General features: G+C 40.2%; 1 protein-coding gene across 3 annotated transcripts; it reads right to left on the bottom strand.

Annotated features, from left to right (window-relative positions):
• Positions 1 to 382: 382 nt before the first annotated feature.
• znf280d (zinc finger protein 280D) lies at positions 383 to 16,935 on the bottom strand. Of its 3 annotated transcripts, XM_077564749.1 has the most exons (20): positions 16,775 to 16,926; positions 12,894 to 12,960; positions 12,166 to 12,293; positions 11,685 to 11,986; positions 11,493 to 11,589; positions 10,214 to 10,438; positions 10,049 to 10,123; positions 9,769 to 9,875; positions 9,500 to 9,687; positions 7,155 to 7,312; positions 6,963 to 7,063; positions 6,734 to 6,880; positions 5,337 to 5,471; positions 5,028 to 5,257; positions 4,538 to 4,678; positions 4,390 to 4,458; positions 3,033 to 3,145; positions 2,936 to 2,957; positions 2,621 to 2,786; positions 383 to 1,541 (listed from the first exon to the last, which is right to left on the bottom strand). In XM_077564749.1, the coding sequence occupies exons 3-20, from the start codon at positions 12,284 to 12,286 to the stop codon at positions 1,230 to 1,232; spliced, it is 2,709 nt and encodes a 902-aa protein (XP_077420875.1). In that variant the 5' UTR covers positions 12,287 to 12,293; positions 12,894 to 12,960; positions 16,775 to 16,926; the 3' UTR covers positions 383 to 1,229. The 3 variants fall into 3 exon arrangements, with proteins under 3 accessions (XP_077420875.1, XP_077420874.1, XP_077420876.1); XM_077564748.1 differs by lacking the exon at positions 12,894 to 12,960 and having other exon boundaries at positions 16,775 to 16,935; XM_077564750.1 differs by lacking the exon at positions 12,894 to 12,960 and having other exon boundaries at positions 11,493 to 11,568; positions 16,775 to 16,935.
• Positions 16,936 to 18,186: the final 1,251 nt, after the last annotated feature.

Genomic DNA, 18,186 nt, shown 5'->3' with positions numbered 1-18,186 from the left:
CTGTTCCTGCAGAATTACTCACCGCTTCCTTGTTGCACTTCGTGAATTTTTGGCTGGTAAAGATGTTCGTGCTTTCCCCCCTTCGACGAGAATGTAGGCGACATTTTCATCCATGGCCGTGATTGGTCAAAATAAACGTACACAATGCCTCATCGTCCAATCAGCTCGAAGTATTGTACAGAATGTCCCGCCTTTCCCGAGCAAATCAACGTGCGGTGGAGCAGTCCCAGATTATTGTGGAGAACTCACTTGAGGGAATCACAATATCAATCTTGCTATTGCCAGGTTACAAAAATCTAGCATCTGAAGAGGGTGTGTAGACTTTTAATATCCACTCTATGTAGTGGCCCAACCCAAGACATTACACATGACAAAATTTTGACTAAATACTGTACTTTAATTACATTCCAAAAGTCCAGTGATACAAATACTGTAACCTGGAAATGAACGTACAGTATATCCGAAATGGAAATATAACCGTCTAGATCACATGATCTAGATTACTGCACATTATAATAACAATGTAAGAAAACAACACTGTAAAGCATTTTTATGAGAACGTTTGTGCACCAGAATTTTTTGTTTTAACATCTTATTTAACATCTCCAGTTAACCTTTTTTAGTACTTTGAATTTAGATGTGAGTTTAAGTCGTCATTAGAATGTGGAAAAGAACCACAACCAATGTACAAACTCAGCATCTGTGTACTTTTCTTGTTTCATGGACAAAGCCTAAAACAGAGTGGCCAATGCTGATATCTTAAGTAGAATAATGCCTGATCCTGCATCAAGTAGGCCTACAGTATACAGTATTGTATATTATGCCTTCTTGTGGCCCGTTTAAAGACACCTCTATTAATGTTTCAGGTCAAATGCCATCAAGGTAATACAAATAGCCCATCTTGGAACACGACATCTAAAGTAATGTAAAAAACACGTTTACATATTAAATAAAGCGGTTCAGCACACACAAAAAGTGTACCTGACGAATGCTGATGAATCAAGCCCATCGCGCTAATCACAAGTGGGATCCAATGATGTTTCTAAATGTACTGATAAGAGGTTAACAGCATCCATTATCATGATATATCTACAATGTGCCATTGTCTGGAAGATTTGAATGAATCATGGTTGAGTTAAATACAAATTCCGCCATTCTTCTATGGGGGAAGATTTTAGAAATATAAAAAGAGTTTGTTGTGGTTAGCATTGTTCTTTTATGTTTGCTGCTCAATCAGGGATTTCAATGGGATGACAGTCCTCCATGATTTTCGAGTCTTCAACTGGCTCGACATCTTCGACGCCATCTAACGCGCGAGTAGGGGAGGAGCCAGACTGCGTCGCGTTTTCTCTGGGAGAATCTTCAACAGCTGAAAGGACAGGCTGAGTCGTGTTTTCTCCGAGAGAATCTTCAACGGCTGCCGGCAACACGGGCAAAGATGGCAGTTGGTCAACAACCGTGTGAGGTAAGTGTTCCATCTTCTCAATTTGTTCAGGTTCTGAGGTCGTTTCCATGGGTGATGATTCCAAAACTGTTGATGTCTGGGAAAACAAACATCCAGCATTTACTGTCATTATCAGTAAAACCATCACAATGTTTGCTTGAGTTTGGAGGCTACAAATGAGTCAAACCAGGAGAAAATGTTTGTTTTTGTAAGCATATTATGGCATTGGAGCTGCAAGACGTGCAGTCTTAGTTTGGTCCTCCAGATTGACTTTCTCTTGCTTTATACGAATATCTGCTCTAGTAGTTTGGTGTTTTTCCATCACTGGTGGTAATAAGGCTGGCCTTCGACAGGGTGGTCTGTCAATAACAGATCCCGTTTTGAGAAATTTGCCATTGATTGTGGAAAATTGAACACGAATTAAGGCAGTTTGATGTCCATAAAGCTTCTCACACTGGTGCCAAACTGCAGTGGGGGACAGAAGAGCTTCTTGCGAGGCGCCAATTTTGAAATTTTGCTCCAATGTCAAGTGGCAAGCCATACGCAAGGTAATGATATGCTTAAAGTGGGGGTCTTGAGTTAACACTGGATATATACACATGAAATCCTTCTCAATCAACACCTCTGGGCTTCTGTTAATGTGTGGTGAGGATTTTGTCAACAACCACCACCCCTTGCAACCTGTATTTTGCCATTTTGCTGTGTTTTGTCATAAGAGGGACATTTCTGGGCGGAAAGTCAATGTTTACCCCTCCAGCCAATCACAGAGCGGGCGGGGGGTGCCGCTGAAAGCAGGCGCAATGATTAACATTTAACAAAAAATATATAATTTCTTGAAGAAAATGTATTTTGTTTTCGGCGTTAGTGGTCAGATTAGGTAGAGTTTAACCTTATATTAATTCTATTGGTTAGAGAATAAGGAAGTATTTTGGTCTATAGATTAGGGTTGTTTGAGCCTTTGGTCCCAAATCCAGACAGCTTATATTGCACCATGAGTCATCAAAAAATAAATCCAGATGAGTTTCTGATATAGCTAATAAAAAAAAAAAGTTGGATTCAATTAGATTACACAATTCATTAAATGTGTTCCTCAGACCACCTAAGTTTGAATGCACCTAACCTTTCTTTGATACGTCTCAATATGACTCCATAGCAAACGCAATACATCGAACATACCTTGGAAGAGTCATCGGCTGCTTCTGTGTTGTTTTGATGTGCAGTTGGGTTTACGATTATCATCTTATCATGTCTCAGGGTGGCACTTTCCCCCCTTTCCCGAGCCTCCTTCATCTTGGGGTGTAGTTCCTTCCGCTTCATTCGGAAAGCGTCACTGTAGTCTTGGCTTGATTCAGAAGAAAAGATCAATTGTGGTTGATATTTAGAACGTACTTTATTAATGCAATAAAAATTCCTATTAGTGAGGAGATTTATTTCTCAGGTTTTGTGGCGCTAATGCTAAATTCTAATATATACATCGTGTTTTCTACTTACAGTCCAGTTTCGGTTTTGACACCTGTTGGGTTAAAAACAAAAGATAACATTAAAAGAGAAGTCAAACAACACAAAACGTGAAGCTTAAAACTCGTACCTTTCTCCTCAATGATTCTGCATAGGTGAGTTGGTCTGTCATTTAAATGTTTGCTCATCACGTCACCGCCTGACGCATCCAGGAGGTCGCAGTTGAGACACACCAGCGATAATCTACAAGAAAAGCGTCAATTTATCAGATGTTTAACCGTATAAATTTGCAGTTGTTTTGACTGACCTTTCAAGACACACAGGAGATTATTTTGTGACGATATACAGAGAAAAAAAAAAAGTTGTTTCTATCTTTTTCCATTCTCTAGTAATCAGCAGTAGAACAAAGTGGAGAAAATTTGCATTTTGAGAATAGAAAGAGAGCAGCGTAGAGCAGAACTTAGACAAAAAAAATTGTGCTTTTGTGACACCTCAAACTATATTATAAAACAAAAACAAGACAGTAAAGTGGATGGCAAAAATAGTAATTTAGACCCAGAAATGTGTACATACAAGTAAAAAGTCATGGCTCGAGTATGGCCTTTTTTTTTTTTTTTACCTGGTAATTCTCAGAGATGGGCACGTCAATACATTTTACCGGTCCGTCATTCGTCAACACCCGGGACACCCGTCTGTCATCGTCAATCACCAGTCAGTCAACTGTCAGTCAGTTTGTCCGTCAATATTTATTTAACCACGCTTCCTTTTTCACTACTATTTTAGGACTGTCAGCAAAACCTGTTTACAAGGATAACAGGCTGTTACCCTTTTGCATCCATACAATTGCATCCATTTTGATGAAACACCACTTCCATCAATGCTTAGTCATGTCATTTTTCAAAGTTTCTCGTCATTCGTCAACAAAACCGGCTTCTGTCATTGACGAATTAACAGACCTTCTGTTAATATTGACAGAATGCCCACCTCTGATATTCGCCATTTTCTCCATGAATTGTCATCTTTTTTTTCACGACAAACTATTTTTAATAACTAGTGTGACACATACTCTGATGATGTCATACAAATACAGTACAGTACATACACTGTTCAAGTTAATCAAGCTATAAAGCCCAGAAAGTCAATAATCAGTTAGATTTTATACTGAAAAAAAAAAAATTCAATATACAGGGCCATGTGCCTGATAATGTAGGACCCTGTTGAATTCCTAATCCTTAGCTATCTTCAAATCAAAAGATGCGCTATTATCAAATCCAAAGCGATGCAGTGCTGCCACCTACAGGGATTTGTTCGTCATAACAATAGTTTACAAACTTGTATTTCACCAACAAACTCTTCCACGCCTGTCCGTTGCAAAACATACATGTTAATGCAGTAAAGGGTTGGAATCCAGTTGAACAAAAACATCCATGGCAGTGAATGAGTTCACAAAAAATGCAAACAGTGTCAACTCAAAGCAGGAAACCTACTTTATAGCAGATGAGTGTTTCCTCTGATCCGCTTTAGAAAATCTGCTCTTGTTGACTGTGCTATGAAATCTGAAAAAAGGAAAAAAAAAACTTTTAATAGCACACACAGACACTGAAGCAAACTGGCACAATGATTAAAAACAAAAACCTTATCATGTGATTTCCAATGGCAACTTTGCAACTTGTCCGATAATTGCACGCTCCACAATCAGAGTATGCCAGGAAGTGGGAAAAGAAGTCATCAATTTTGGTGTTGCACTCAATGCAGGTGTGGCAGCCTCCATTCACACTGAAAGTTGCAAATGAGCACACAGTCAAAAAAGAGGGGGGGGGGGGGCATAACACTGAATCCAGCATGTCGTACTTGATGACTGAGCCCAATTACACCAAATCACACTCATTTGTTTAGGAACAACTGCTGTATTATTTTTAGCCAGCTTAATGAGTGCCTGGAAAATAAATAAAATAAACACAAAACGAGCTACTTTGCATATCTCAGTGCTTTAATAATGCCTATTAATCTGCTCTCGGCCTGTCACGAATACTAGGGAGCTCTATTTTAGTGAATCCTGAATATCGGCCTCTGAAAATTTCCAGTGGCATGCACATGCATTTTTGAGTTTGGCTAAGCAACAAACCTTATGTTTCGGAGTGAAAGGTTCCAATTGTCAGCAGAATTCCCTTTCTTCTTCTGAATCGTCTTGGCCTTTCCTGCTTCTAAGATGTTGCGTTTAGATTTACCCAAACCGCCAGGAGGTTTGATTTTTGCACTGCTGCTTAGTGTTTCAGGAGTTAAAATTAAAGCCGATCGATCGGGTAAACTGGACATGGCGACTGTCTTGCCGCTGAGGGAAGCTCGAATGGTCACCTGCCGAAGTAAAAGAGATTATGAATGTGACAGAGTCCCTGAACCAGACCATGGATGATGGCGGTGCGATGAGTCGCACCTTTGTCCCCGCGGGCAGGCCCTCCAGAACTGAAGGCTTTCTAAAAGTCTTGTGGACTTGAGTCCTGTGGTCCATTCTGTCTTTGTAGGTGAGGAAATTCAGTCGACATTTTCCACAGCGATGGATGCCTTTTTTCTGAAACACAAAACAGATTGTACGCGATGTAAAACACTAATCAGAGATGCTTAGCTTGCTTCCAAAACGGCTTCTTTAATTTTCCATATATTTTGAACGGCGACACACAAAGTCTGAGAAAGTGTTTTCATACAGTACACATTTTCACCGTCTCATCCTTTCACACTTTGGTTAAAAGAAACGGGTGCAACTGCACCGTAACTGAGCCCTTAGTGAACCATAAGAGAGACACAGGAAATGACCCAATTAAGTTTGCTTAATTGCTCCAAAAACACATTATTTACTACAAATAGTAATAGCCTTGTGGTCAATGAAACATGCCCAGATTTCACACTGAGTAAGTGTGTGAGTAAATTGAAATAAGATCATTATGATGTCAATTGGAGTTGTTTTTATCTGATTGGAAAATGGGGGGCGAGCAAGTAATTTTCAGATCATCGTACAGGGTTAAAAAGAGAATTTTTTTTTTTAATTCCCTAATTTTTATAGGTCAAAAAGCAACAAAAAACTCATGAGTTACAAAGGTACGGACAAATGAAACAGCAACGGTGTTTCGTGTTCATGTGGTGTAGCAAAATACAAATAAATAAAAAACAACTGTGACAATCTGGTTGCGCTCAGGTCACTCAAAAGAAATGTACTCACTATATAATAATAGGGGTGTTAAAAAAAAATCGATTGGGCAATATATTGCGATATTACAGTGCGCAATTCTCAAATTGATTCAATATGTGGCCGAATAGATTTTTAAACATCACTTTTTGATGGAAATATTCAACAAAATGTCTTACTTAGGGTTAGGGTTCACACTTAAAGCATGGAAGAATGTTATATTAATGGAACATTAAGGCATAATATTTTATTTTAATGCTGTTCAAACATGAAACAGACTGCAACCTGTTTGTTAAATACAGTGACTTATAAGAGCCTGTTTCAAGTAAATAAATACATTTTCATACAAATCTTACAGTGTACAAGTTTACTGATTAGTATTTTATAAATTTGAGTAAAAAAAAAAAAGTCGCAAAAATCGATTTATAGATTCGTATCGAGATTAATCGCATCAAATCGAATCGTGACCTATGAATCGTGATACGGATCGAATCGCCAGGCACTACGCAATTCACACCCCTATTATATAACCACTATTTTTTAAATGATTCAAATGTAAAGGTTGGGGAACACTACCCTCAAGTAGTAGGTCACATTCTGAAAAACTTTATTGCTTTATTCTAAAAAATCATTTGAAGGCAGCATCTTACCTGGTGTTTCATGAAGTGATGCATGTAACTCTGACTATTTCTCAGAATCCTGAGACAAAAAGGACACAGCAGGTCTTTTGTGTTTACGTGGATACTTCGGAAATGTGTCTCCACATCCGAGAAAAAGGAGGACCTATAATTGCACACCTGTGTGGTGGAGGAAGTCTAAAAGTTAATCCGCATCATGACGTGCATATGGTGTGCAACATTTGGTTTGGAGGCAGCAGACCTGACAGACGTAGGGCATCTCCCCAGGCTTGTGATTGTCTTTCATGTGCTCCAAGAGCACTTGCTCAGACTCGAATGCTAGCTCACATATCTTGCAATTCGCTAAGAAGAAGGAAATAGAAGTACAAACGGACACTCAAGGCGATTGCACAGAACTGGAACGTGAGACGATTTAAGTCTTGATAGGACATACTGGAGGATTCGATTGGGCTGTGAGCGCTCTCGATGTGGCACTGCAGCTGGAATGGAGTCATGTACTGGCGGTAGCAATGCTGGCAAGTTGTGTGGCTCTCCCAGGACTCATTGTTCTGCTTCTCCAGCTCCAGGTGGTGCTTCATGTGGTTCATGAACCTGGAACCGAATGGATAAGACACACTGGTCACTTAAACGATTCATGAGTGGTGGAAGCACTTGACTGCAAGGAGTTGAGACAGAATAAAGTGATTTCTAACGTTCATATAAAGGTCCAGACATGTCTACCGCTAACATTAGCTTCAAGCGCTAACTGCAACTGGCTAAAGATAGATTGGTTTATTGTTATTTAACAAGATTACGTTAGCAGCTATTTCAACATTGTTCTACCCCTCTGCTGGCGACTAAAATTTACATTAAAGTGCCCCTCGGGCTCGCATTGCAAACGTCACTTGAACAAATCCAGACAACAGGTGAGCTGTGACATTAACAATGCAAACCAGAGGGCACTTTATCGTCAATTTCAGAGGGCGGTAGAATGTCAAAATGGCTCAATGGTGAAAGATTATTTGCGATACGAGTGTTTTTAGTTACAACAAATTAAACTTGTATCTCAAGGTGGCCAGTGTACTGCACTTTCAATTTTTTTAATTTATTTTTCATTTAATGCTGCTCTATATAACAATTTGCCCAAAAGTATCTTTACAATAGCCTTTTTATTTGACTATTTATGACGGAAACATTTTCTAATTAGCAGATTAACACCTTAGCTGTTCACAATAGGTACTCCCTGCAAGACTCGGGCCAATAGTTTTCAGACTGGATTCGGGTTCGAATTTCCCACCCTCTGTCTGCAGATATGACATGTTTCATTTTTCGACCACCGGTGGCAATAGCGATAAAATTTTCTATTGTCTGCAGCTTTAAAAAACAGAATAGGAATACAAAATTTAAGAACAAGAAAGTGTCGATTGGCAGTGATTTAGTTGATTTGTACAGTATGCTGTATCTAATTTAGAAAATGTCATAAATCATGATCTGTGATAGGCAGCAGATTTATTCGACACATTTTATGACTTTGGCTTTTAAACTGTTGGAATGGACTGCCCAACCCAAGACAATACATGTGATCAATGTTACCGCTATGCAATTAGTAAGGTGCAGGTCCTAAAGCTGTATAAAGGATTTATTAAGTACTCTCCATTCACCTCACTTTATATTCTTGTATATAATGGTCCTTTTAACTACAATAAGTTTGGCTCTGCCTAATGATGCAGGGGCAATTAACGCATCCATGGCTATGTGCCGCGAGTGCCTGATGAAGCAGGACCCATTTTTCAGTCTGCTCCCCTAATAGAATCTCTTATGTTTGTGACCTTTGACCGCTACAGTAAGAGGGCGATTGAGGTACAGATGTTCTTCCCCATTAAAAGTCGCTTACAGGGGCTTTTTATTAAAAAAAAAAAAAAAAAGCATTTCTACCACAGTTACTCAATCAAGGGAATGGTTCATACACCGCCTAAACTCGCGCTCATTTTTCATCCTTCGGCCCACGAGGATAAACAGTTCACTACAGTCATCCATCTAAGCTGTTCAGTGTGTCTTTACTGGCACAGATATTTTTACAGTGGCTCCTTGGAAAGATTTGTTCTGCGATGTACATGAAATTGGACAGTGTTCATAAAAGAAAAGTTCATTATTGCAATAATGTGCTCCAATCACATCAGTCGCTGTTAAAATCATATCTTCTCTAATTTGAGCAAGAATTCATCATCAGTCGGATACCAACAAAACTTAACTGGCAACAAGAGATGCCTCAAACACATTGGGGTCTGGCTACTGCCACTTTAAGAGCCTCTAGCAACAAGCCCCTGCTACATAATGTAGCATGCAAATAAATACGCTGCAGCCATCACCTACCAATTATGTTGTTGTTGTTTTTTTAAGTAAGCCGAAGATACTTTGCAGACATGTTTACCAGAACTCTACAATGTTGTGGTTACCCGTGCGTGTGACGTGTAGATAACAATGCATGGGTCTTTAATTATTATTATTTTTTTTAAATAAAATAAAAAATAAAAAAATAAAAAATAAATATAATATATATATATATATATATATGATTTTTCATTAGTAAGAGTGAACTTGAGAGCTGCGCATATGAATTATGGTGAGGATTGGTCAAACATTAAGATACCGTGATGCACATTAGTTCAATAAAAAAAAAAATAGTGCACATTTTTTGTCCATATTTAAAATGGTATTTTTGTCATACATCTGGTTAGGAAGTGCAAGCGTCCCATGCTGCTTCACAACATCCAAATTGTAGGTTGAACATGAACATACCGGATGTTGCTCTTGAGAACTTTGAAGCAGCTTTGACACTTAAAAGTGATGCTGCTCCTCTCTACAGATGCCTTGAGAGAATCTCCCTCAAATCTGCCATAGTAGAATTCTGACACCAGCATGATGCGTTTATGCGTGATGACGTTATCGGCTAGCGCAACGTTGCCTTCCACTCGAGCCTGGCAACTCTGAAACAAGAAAATCCACATACATTGAAATCCAATCCAAACAATGTTTTGACGAAACCTTGACTAACAACATATACATACAGTCAAATGAAGATCCAACGCCTCCTGCAGAAGGAATTCTTCCTTACAGTTTGGGCATTTTTTCTTCAGGTCACCATTCTCCACTGGTTTGGCCACGTTTGCTAGGCCTAAAAGGTACACCATAGCATAGGGAAAACGAGAGTAAGCATTTCCACAATGCACTTTTCTAAATTGTCAGGATTATGCAGAAGTTGATTCTACAATTTACACATAAGGTGCTGGGTGATATAACGATATATATCGTAAATACGTTTGTGTTGTTTTCTTGCTAAAAACTTACCGTTACCGACATCTATTTTGAATCTTTTTACAGCAGTGTCTACTTGCTGAAGTGGCAACACACGCTTCATGGTCTCTGTCGGGCACCCAAAAATAAGACAAAATAAGCACATTGATGAATGCGATTGTGCTCATCAAATAAGCATGGCGCCTTTCAAGAGCACACCTGTGTTTAAGTTGTTAGCCTGAACAGGCAAGGCAATGGTCTGTAGAGAGGTGGCCTGGGTGACTTGAAGCAGATGAGGTTTGGCTGTATACACAGTGGGGTTCTGCACATTAGCCAAGGTCACAACGTTGTTTCGGATCTGCTGCACGTGAGGCCGATGGACAACACCGGGTATCGCAGTTGTTACTGGGGTGACCCGTTGGATGAGCTGCTGCGTCTGATTGGCTGAAATACACAACATCCAAACCCTTATAAGCACACTGAAAACCACAGCAACAGATTTACATCATCTCTTTTTTTGTTATTTTAAATACCCTGCAAGGTGAATTTAGAGCTCTGCTTGAATATACCTGTTGAACACGTGCAAAGATCGAAAACAATGTAGTAACTCGATTTTAGAGATATAGGTTGAAACTGTTCGCCATTTCAGTTTTCCTGATTTAAAGGCCGTGGCTAAAACGGTGCCCAGTGAGACACGTGGACACTGCCCCCCCCCCACCACTATAAAATAAATTGAGTGCATTCGTTCACGTCTGCCGTTACACTACGCCACTGCGACGTGACGTAAGCTAGCTAGCTATACTTGCGCCCCGAAAATGCATTTTTCCTTCGGATAGCCCTCTAACTTGACAGACAGCGTTTGAACCAGAGATTAAGGCTATTGTGGCAGCTTTAGAGCACCTCATTCACACGAGTGCACGGACGTAACGGAGATAAGGTGGAAAAGTGACTGGAAAAAGAAAAAAAAGAAGCTAGATGACAACTGAGCAGGCCGTGGTTTCAACGCATTTAACGGGCATGCTGAGAGCGTCCGAGAGCGTCCGAGAGCGGAGACAATGGCAATTTCAAAGCCTCATTTTATTTTATTTTATTTTACACTTATAGTACATTTTTTTAACCATTCAAATTTGGCAGGGCTGTTAACGACACTCTTCTATGTGGTCTGTCAAACTTATGCCATTGAGGGGCGAACGTTTCCGAGTGCTGGCGAAAGTAGCGAATGCTTGAGTTCGTTCAAGGTTCGCAAACGTTCACCTAGATTTGTAATGTTTTTTTCTTGTCAAGAACACAAAACAAGAAAAACATTCATTCAAAACTGTTGGCCAAGTTAAGAGAACGTTTCTCAAGCGATGTGACCTTGAATGAACGCCGACGAGAAATCAACATTTGCTAGCCCCGCAAATATTTGCCCCCTCAGTGGACTACGGGCGTTAAAACGCAATGATTTTTACTTTACAAGAACTTTTAATACTCCTGATTACATGAGACGCAACTTTACCTGGTACAAGAGTAAACTTGGTCCCAGGAGGATACTGATTGCCAAGAGTGGCAATGAGGTTGTTGCTGCTGGTTAACTGTGGGGTTACGATGAAGCCCTTGGAGTAAAACAGATTAATACGTAGACTCTCATTTATTCAAATATCACGGGGAGGGGGGGGGGGGGGGGTTGAAATAGTTTAAATGACAATACCTGATTATTGACAATAACTGGCTGTGGAGTTAGTGTCGTGAGACCGGCTGTAGAAGTACTGATGGCATTTCCAGCTATTTTCAAAGGTAACATTATAGAAGAGGCTAGAGTCGTCACAGGAACAGGAACAGGAGCAGGAACGTGAGCAGGAGCAGGAACAGGAGCGGGAGCAGGAGCAGGAACGGGAGCGAAAGCAGGAGCACGGGGAGCAGGAGCACGGGGAGCAGATGTGACCACTAGCTTCTTCATATTGTCCTTTGGAGGAAGTGGAGAGCTTGGTGGATTCTCTTTTTCCTTAATTGCTGTAAAACATGTTATTAAAAAAGGCATCACAAATGAACATGATATTAAGGGCAGCAACCAAAATAATGACTTAGTACAAATACTGTAATTGAGATATAAATTAGGAAATGTCTTATTGTATCACCATAATTAAAATACATGTATAGCCAAAGAATACAAGAGTAAAAAGTGTACATACACACTACTCCAACAAAAATGGGCTCGTCATCATCGTCGTCATCGTCAATCAACACCTCTGGAGCTGCTTTCTGCCATGGCTCCAGCTCCTCTTCCTCACATTCCATAAAAAGTTCAGACATTTTGGACCTACAAACCAAACTAAATTTAAATCAAATCAAACCTTTTTTTTTGGTATCGTACTTTTCATGCATTCAAAATGTAACACAAGCAACTTTAAATGGCAGCAAAAACAGACAACATGAGCGGAATCACATTGCAGTAGAAAGCAATCAGGAAATGACACGGCGCCCAATGCAAATTTCAGGCTTTTTACAGTGCAAATTTAATTCTACCCCTACTTATTCTACTTTTATAAGCGAGTGTAGCAAATTATGTGCAATGCCTGTACAGATTGGAAAAAGTTATTCAAAAAATGTGTTAAACACTAATGAGTGGCATTACAGTATACTGTTATATCTACAAAAACATTAAATATTGAGTGCCTTTTTGCTGTATGCTTCATATTGGAAAAATGGTCAAGTTGAGGTTGCACTGCCAGGTTAAGGTATTTTTTTGTTTTCCTTGTTAAAATAAATAAATACACTAATCGAGGAACATGAGGAGGGTTACTTAAGTGGATGTTTTCCAGAGAACATCACAAGATTGCCTCAGTGGCACAGTAACCACTTCAAATTTTCATTGAACCAACGCAGAGCAATTGAGAAAGCAATGAAAGCTGATTTTAACCTTAAGTTCTTCTCTTTCACCGTAGTTTGAATTTGTGAAACGTCAGTCAGTCAGTCCAAAAGATTACCTGAGGTGAGAAGACACGTCAGCCGTAATTACATTTCAACCGGTACTTTGATTTAAAAATAGAAATGGTGGAAAATCAGACATCGTTGACATGAGTACAGAGGAACTGGATATGTAGTTGACTTTTCTGTTGCTCAGATTAATGGCACGGACATGCTCTTTTGATGGTGAAAATATAGCATGCAGTTGAAAATTTAAAAGAAGACCCATCAAATGTTTTATATATATTTTCAGGTAGGGCTGGGTGATTATGGAAAAATAATAACCACAATTATTTTGACTACCAAAAATCACCCTAAAACCCGTATCTCACTGAGCAGCTTTTTCTTGTCACCATCAAATGTTTAACATGCTAAATTTCTTTGCGAGCATAAAAACGGTGTGCAAGTATCTGGCGAACGTCTTTGCAACGTTTTGCAAACTTGAATGAACATTCTTAGTAGGGCCGCCATGATTAGTTGATTAGACACGTCTATGTCGACAAAGTCAGTCAAGACAATTAAATTGTCGAGTCGTTTATTTATGTTTTGTTATGTTTATGTTCTTGCTTCTCCCGTTCTGCATGCCTGTCCGTGACGCGCATGCACAGTAGTGGCAATCCGGCTCATCCGTAATGTAAACAGAGGCATTGTGGGTAAAGCAGTGCCATGGCTAACTGTTGTTAGCAACAGAGTCAAGTTACAGCATAGCTCACCGAAAATACTTAATACGATGCAAATCTGCCTTTCATGGCAGCGTGACGGGGTTGCTTGACCATTTAAAAAGGAAGCACACAGCTGATGCCTGATTTCATTTCTGACATAGGAACAGTTGTGTCTGGAAGATAGCATTAGCACACACAGGTTACTTTATGTGTTTGATGTAACCAGGCCCGGATTGAGTAAACTAGACGTTCTGGCGAATTCCCGCTGGGCCGGACTGCTACTCCAGCCCACCAATCAATTATTTCTGGCCCACGAATCCTTCTTGAAATCAGTAAATAAAGGAAGTGCATAACGTTCCAATCCAACCATCTCAATGTCATACAACTGAAATAGCATTATATTATATATAGCACTGACTGCCTACCTGTTACTGAGGATGTCACCAAGTCAAAATAATTTAATACCAAAAGTTGCAAAAAATAACACATAAAAGAGGCATAACAGTACACACTCACAAGTGTTACTAGCAACGGAAACGAAGCATGATGGGAAATCCTCAAACAATTACCGTTGCTGTCATTAAGTTAGCATCCGTTAGCTAGTAAGTGCACCAGAAGTGGTGACAATGTTTCAAAATAAAAGCACTAACAGGAAGTACAATGTTATCTGCCTTAATCGTGTTCATTTGACTACATTTGTGCCTTGTGGTGAAATGTCTTATCCCATTTAATGTACACTTGCCTTTTCCCTATTGTTTACTTTTTTTTTATGTTCTAACCCTGGTTCAAATAAACACTGATCGTGATCTTTGAAGCACATTCAATTTTAAATTAAATGCAATATGAACATCATTAGATTGAATATATTTTACATTGATACACTAACTGCGTACGTTCATTACAACGTGAACTTAAGTGGGCCGATCTGAGTCCTGAAATTCTAGGGCTGAAAATGAGTCTGAGTCCGGCCCTGGATGGAACGCAACGTCCTGTTTGGTATGCTAACATATTGTTTACTGTAACATTAGTCAGTGAACGTTTATTAACAACCAAAAGACAGTTTTTGGATGGCTGTGGTGTGGTTGACATAGATGGCCGTGAACACAAACTGAGATGCGTGTTACGTTCATGAACTTGTAAATAGCAGTATTCCAAGTAACAAAACATGACATATCAAAGGCACTGACAATTTTATAAACAGCCTTATAGGAATGTCTTGTAAGATTATCCTCATGTCTAAGGTTAGTTAAGTGTGCATTTTCCCGATAACGGGGTCCAAAACGAGTCCGCTCGACAATCTTAAATGATGAACATGTTCAATAACCATCCATCCATTTTCTTAACTGCTTGTCCTCACAAGGGTCGCTGGAGCCCATCCCAGCTGGCTTCGGGCAGTAGGCGGGGTATACCATGAACTAGTTGCCTGCCAGAGCACACAGAGACAAACAACTATCCACACTCACAATCACACCCATGGACAATTTGAAGTGTTCAATTAACCTGCCGTGCATGTCTTTGGAATGTGGGAGGAAACCGGAGTACTCGGAGAAAACCCACGCAAGCAAGCAAACTCCACCCAGGAAGGTCGAAGCACTGGGAGGCGGATGTGCTAACCAGTCAGCCACCGTGCCGCCCTACGTTCAATAACCTCACAAGCCATATTGATAACTGGGATTCACTCATTGGAGTTCTTCACATTATCAATCTGGCACTTCACTCGCCAGATCCGTTTTGAAAAGGAGGGACATTCTGTACAATACTTCGAGCTGATTGGATGATGCGGCATCTTGTGCACGTTTGTTTTGACCAATCACGGCAACGGAGGAAAATGTCGTCTTCGGAAAAAAAAAGCATGAACATCTTTACCAGATAAAAATGCAAGAAGCGCCTCAGGGCACTCGCTGTTCAACATTCCACAAGGAAACAGTTAATAATTCTGTGTGAACAGAATTAATTGCAGCGTCTATAAGTCTGTTAGGTTTGTTTGTTCCACGAGCCACCCCCGCTCTCGGCGCTTCCTGGTGTCGTCCCGCCCTAAACAACGCCTGATTGGTCAGACCTAAAAAAGGTTCGTTGAGAAAGTATAAGCGGGAGCAGTACAAGATATATTCTCGTCGTATTATTTGTAAACTAATACCGCGAAAATTCAGCTTGCTGGCAAGGTTACATTTACGACCAAAAATCATGCACAACGAATTTCTATGACAAAATAGACAAAACACATCTGGAATATATAAATTGCGATGACGATGTTTACAAGCGCATGCCCCCATTTCAAGATGGCCAGCGCCCAGCACGTTGCGACATGTGATTACGTCATCGTGACGTCATGCCAACTGCGCTATTGCTATGCATGTTACAATATTGTATAATTATTGACTAAACATCATTAACAACAACAACAACAAAACGCATTTCAGAGGACAGTGTATTAGATCAAAAAACAGTTTGGAGAAATATTTCGACTTTTGTCACATGCAAAATAATGAAACGTTCCATTCTCTCGCACAAAAGCTTCGATTCAAGATGGCGGCGGTATTGTCGACGTAAGTAGAAAAAGCTGTCCAAATCCTGGTCGCATTTCCGTTCACACTGCAAGCAAATTGTTTCATCAAAATAAATAATAAATAAACCAGCATTCGCTTGCAAATATGTCCTAGTATGACATGTGGCACATTTACAGAAAAAGAGCACACGACAAACCTCGACTATTGAAACACTCATTCTTGATTTCACAACACACAAGCATGGAGTTCACTAAATTTAAAATGCAGTTTGGATGCACAAAAGACTTAGAATACAGCAAAAATAGCAAACATAGGCGATAGCCAACATTAAAAAAAACTGTTCGCGTCTATTTCTACTGCTGTAAGTAACGCTAACTTGCTAGCGCGTTAATGTTTTGTTTTGCTATTTTGCGATTCCGCTTTTCTCCAACCACATTTGCTATAAGGGCGAGTGACTCATTTATAATACGTAAGCGACTTGGGTACATGAATTAAATAATGAATCATGCGTTGTTGGTTCATCGCTTGCTGCTCGTCGTAAGAGAACCTTTAAGCTAGCACTAGCTTGTTGTCATTGTTTGAAATACGGAGATTGGGTTGGGATACACTGCATCGCATGGAGAATGTTTTTTCAGGGTGCTCGAATGAGTTTTTTTTCTTCTTACCTCTCTACAAGCCAATTCAAAGTCTTAATCACCAGCGTCGCAGTGGTGCTTGGTTGTGGACATCGGGTTGCAGACACTGTGCTTTACCCCCCCCTAATACCAGCGGTGGAAATGTGCCTGTGCAGTGCAAGCCAAACACGGCGGAAACAGTCAAATCTGGACCAATCATGGCGAGTTCCACTTGAACCGACTTGGGAACCTCAGATAGTAGTAGTAACGGTTTCCCCCCCTCCACTAGACAGTGCCGTTTTTGGTCTACGTAACTTGTACTTAATTCAACCTAAATTACTCTGCCGCACTATAACAATTAGACCAGTTAGTAGGCGTGTCACACACTAGTAGACTCCTGGATCGTACTAGTAGCTAGTGATGGCAAAATGAAGCTTCATGAAGCACTTGTGATTTTTTTTAAGTCCCCTAGATGGTGCTCTTGGTTGGAAGATGCAGTGGAAATTTAATACATTTCCATTGCACTAGGCTTTATATTTAAACCAAGAGCACCATCTAGGGGACTTAAAAAAATCACAAGTGCTTCATGAAGCTTCATTTTGCCAGCACTACGAGCAGGATAAACTTTTGTGTAATAGAACGACTGTAGTAACGGTTTCCCCCCTCTACTAGACAGTGCCGTTTTTGGTCTACGTAACTTGTACTTAATTCAACCTAAATTACTCTGCCGCACTATAACAATTAGACCAGTTAGTAGGCGTGTCACACACTAGTAGACTCCTGGATCGTACTAGTAGCTAGTGATGTAAACCAAGAGCACCATCTAGGGGACTTAAAAAAAATCACAAGTGCTTCATGAAGCTTCATTTTGCCATCACTACTAGTAGCACCAAAATACCCACTAGCAGCTTTACCTCACTAGTAACAATAATTGTCTTTCTCATGTAAGATCCACTGATTGTCACACCCATGTAAGTGGGGCGAAATTTGTTCTCCGCATTTGACCCATCCCCTGAGGGAGCGGTGAGCAGCAGCAGCGCCGCGCTCGGGAATCATGTGGTGATCTAACCTCCCAATTCCAACCCTTAATGCTGAGTGTCAAGCAGAGTGGCAATCGGTCCCATTTTTATAGTCTTTGGTATGACCCGGCCGGGAATTGAACCCACAACCTCCCAGTCGCAGGGCGGACACTCTAACCACTATGTCATTTAGTTGTGGAAAATCTTTAAATTGTCTCAGTGAGGACAAGTGCAGTAGCCTACATGATAGACGGACATGGTCCTCAGACAAATGGTCCTTAAAGAGGAAGTCAACCACCACATTTTCTTTACGATATGTGCTATGCAGCCCAACTAGTCTAAACATGGTATTCTGATTCATATTGCATTGCTGAGCCGTGATTGGTCATTACCTGATCAACTGTGATGTCATTTTCAGTTGACAGCATGTGCCAAAATGGCTCC

The sequence above is a fragment of the Vanacampus margaritifer genome, chromosome 4 (genome assembly GCF_051991255.1).
Source record: "Vanacampus margaritifer isolate UIUO_Vmar chromosome 4, RoL_Vmar_1.0, whole genome shotgun sequence".
NCBI classification, from domain to species: Eukaryota; Metazoa; Chordata; class Actinopteri; order Syngnathiformes; family Syngnathidae; genus Vanacampus; species Vanacampus margaritifer.
This window is presented reverse-complemented; position numbering and strand designations above follow the sequence as displayed.

Coding starts and splice junctions, on each gene's coding strand:
- znf280d (XM_077564748.1), bottom strand. CDS start 12,286: ATGTCTGAACTTTTTATGGAATGTGAGGAAGAGGAGCTGGAGCCATGG. Junction 4,679..5,027: donor CTTTCACTCCGAAACATAAG/GTTTGTTGCTTA, acceptor TGCAACTTTCAG/TGTGAATGGAGGCTGCCACA. Junction 2,958..3,032: donor CAGAATCATTGAGGAGAAAG/GTACGAGTTTTA, acceptor TTAACCCAACAG/GTGTCAAAACCGAAACTGGA.